We start from the raw sequence: 2,957 nt of genomic DNA, 5'->3' as shown, positions 1-2,957 counted from the left end.
CTCTTCCTTTTACTATGTCCTGAACTGTAAAGCTCTTGCCAGGAGGAGGAAGAGGTTAGCTGTGTTTTACCACTATTTCTGACATGCTCAGATCCAGAGAACACTTTACTTCATTTCAATATACAGCTGTTAAATACAGTTGTGCAGGTGACTCAGTCATCAGTTATAACATAGTTTAAATAAAAGTCTATCCTGAAGCTTCAGCATGCTGAACAGTGCTGACAGGATACCACAGAATTGAAAAATGGTTCTTCAGAATCAATTTGTTAGTGTAGGAAAGAGAAAGCTTAAGAAACAAAAATTACACCTGACATTCAGCTGAAAACTTCTAAGGTCTTAAAAAGTTACAATGATCAAAGTTAAACGTGGATAGGATTTATAAAAACGTTGACAGCTCAAGCATGTAAGTTGCTTAGGGCCGTGTTTTGAATATATGAAGTTCTGAGTACTTTAAGAAAGCAGAATGCACTAGTTCTAGAGTCCAAGTTGAGGAGACATTGGATGGTTAGGCCTCAGGATCTGTACACCTTGTTCTTCAACTGTCAAAGGGTGATAGATACCACGTAGCTTTACAAAGTTGCAATAAAAATCCCTACACAGAAAGCATTCATAGTCCAAAATTATAAGTATGTTATATGCCCACAATAAGTTATTTAGGAGAAAATATTTTAAGAAAAAGAAAAAGACTAATTCATAACTGAAGACAGCTGCAAGCTTCATAAAAGACTTAGAAGTTGCCAGTTACATCAAGGTGGCATGCATTTACATGCAAAACTTTCTTGGTTTTGATATCCTGTGATTACTCAATTCACAAAGAATAATCAGAAAGTAACAGAGAAGAAGAATGAGGAAAGTAAAAAGATGAAAAAACATTAATCACAAAACTATATATGCATATGCATTTGAGTATTAAAGAAGAAATGCAGATTGTCTTATATGTTCTTAGACAGAAACTACTTTCCAGAATACTTACAGCTTTCTCTTCCAATGAGAGTACACCATCTACAGCCACTATCTGGTATTGCTTTTCTTTCAAGTTACCCGCAAATTTCCGAAGCAGTTTGAGATTAGTACCATCACTGTTTTGTTTTAGCAGTTTCTGCATTTCTTGAGAAGGACACCCCGGGTCAAACAGTAGCAAACATAAGGCTTTATTCTTCTTCTCTTCTATTCCAACAACAGTACGACTATGACCTAATTTCAAAATAGAGTTTCAGTATTTTAAAAACACATAAATCCCATTTACTTCGTCGTAGCACACTACTTATTTTCAGATCAAAACACTATGTGAAATTTAATAAGATAGTTATAAATAAATAGCAGATATCAAAAAGTTGAGATCCCAATCACATCCACCTCTTCCATTCAATAAAAATACAAACTTTAATGTTGCTCTTAACAAAAAAAATAACAGGAAATAAAGCCATGTCTTCAATTAAATGAAGAAGGAATGTAAAATGTTGCTCTGAATTAAAACACATATAAAGAAGAGAATAGTAAGAAACCAGCATCTTGTGATACTGACCTTGATGTTGCAAGTAGATAGGTGGTTTGGAAGTACACACCACCTTTGCAGCACCTTCATTATCTGTAGAATAGTAACGCAAAATCCACTCAAACAAACGAGGGTGTGTACCCATAGGGCCAGTCGGTTTGTGGAAGTCAATGATTTGGCACCTACAGAACATTTAGAATGAAAGCAACAATAAAATTTCAAGTAGGTTGTTTGTTAAAGCAATTTTTTCACTTCTCAGTCCCTTCCTCCTGCACATAATCACAGCAATTCCATGCATCTAGTGGTCATTGCCACTTTTTTTTTTTTTAATAATTCAGGAGTAGGGGACACATAATTACAAAACAATCCAATACTGTTCAAAATTGGAAGCTTTGTTCCATAACAAAGAAACACTTTACTCTGTTCATTTTAACAAGAACTTGTGAAACTTGCAAAAATTAAAATGTTTAATTTTTTTGTACGTGATACACATACACTAGAGAATCCAATTAAGAGCTTTCTGAATTATGCCAGTGCAGTGAACAGCTGAAATTCAGATTCTTCTTGAGAAGAAACTTCCAGAGAAATTAATTTTTTAACCAACGTTTGATTTTATGCATATGTACCATAATTCTTCACCAAGTCTCAATGATCTCAGTAGCTATTCAGTTTATGTACCTGCAAAAGTAGTTACACAGCTTTATGCTGCACTAAATCAGATCTTTTTATACGTTGGTCATATTTAAAGCCACTAAGATGGCTTTGTCATCACACAGTTGGCAATTCTGACCTTTAAAGGTACAGCATTTAAATCGAAACTTAAAAATAACAACAACAACAAAAAAGCAGTATTTACTTTATCCTGAGACTGGTTAACAGTGAATAAATTTCACATGCTCCTATCCATGCTTTGGAACCATGTAATCTGTTCTTGAAGTGAGATGCCCCATGAGGATCAAAGCCTTCTCTCCAGGCATCTTCAATCATGGACTGAATCTTTGGTATACTAGGAATTAGTGCAGTATCTGGAACAGAGAAGCTTTTGAATTGTTATTACAGTTACTGAAATAGCCTATTAATTAAAATTACTCAGCTGCTTTTACAAGAGCCAGCTGATGTTACAAAGATGCACCAAAAAAACTAAAGCTAAAACTTCAACCACATCATGCCTTGCCAGTATTCAGCTCTGATTCTTTCCACAGTAAATTCCAGTGGTATAACAAGCATTTAATAGGTATCATTGACCCAGCAAGCCTTGCTGGGTCAATGAAAAGGCAAAACATCAATCAGAAGGTTGTCATTTGAGGTACACGAGACAAATAGGCAGCATTTATTTTAATACCTCTCAAGCAGTCATTATACAAGCTGTTTTGCAACAGTGATGAAAGGAGCATCTGGAAATTCCTGTAACCGCAACCCCAGCCTCTGTCACCCAAAGATGAGTGGAAGTGATCCACTCCTG

At 35.3% G+C, this 2,957-nt stretch overlaps 1 protein-coding gene across 1 annotated transcript in view; it reads right to left on the bottom strand.

Annotated features, from left to right (window-relative positions):
- The window catches only part of ZUP1 (zinc finger containing ubiquitin peptidase 1), a 3,317-nt gene extending 368 nt beyond the window's left edge, over positions 1-2,949 (bottom strand). Inside the window, exons 1-4 of the mRNA XM_010174856.1 lie at positions 2,838-2,949; positions 2,352-2,520; positions 1,526-1,677; positions 974-1,194 (exon numbers count right to left, since the gene is read on the bottom strand). Of these exons, the coding sequence (XP_010173158.1) occupies positions 974-1,194; positions 1,526-1,677; positions 2,352-2,520; positions 2,838-2,889 (594 nt within the window). The 5' untranslated portion in view covers positions 2,890-2,949. The remainder of the gene's footprint in view (positions 1-973; positions 1,195-1,525; positions 1,678-2,351; positions 2,521-2,837) is intronic.
- Between the last annotated feature and the right edge of the window lie 8 nt (positions 2,950-2,957).

Source organism: Antrostomus carolinensis, unplaced genomic scaffold (assembly GCF_000700745.2).
Source record: "Antrostomus carolinensis isolate BGI_N321 unplaced genomic scaffold, ASM70074v2 scaffold12309, whole genome shotgun sequence".
Lineage (NCBI taxonomy): Eukaryota > Metazoa > Chordata > Aves > Caprimulgiformes > Caprimulgidae > Antrostomus > Antrostomus carolinensis.
The sequence above is the reverse complement of the archived record's forward strand: the minus strand, read 5'-3'. Positions and strand labels throughout refer to the sequence as shown.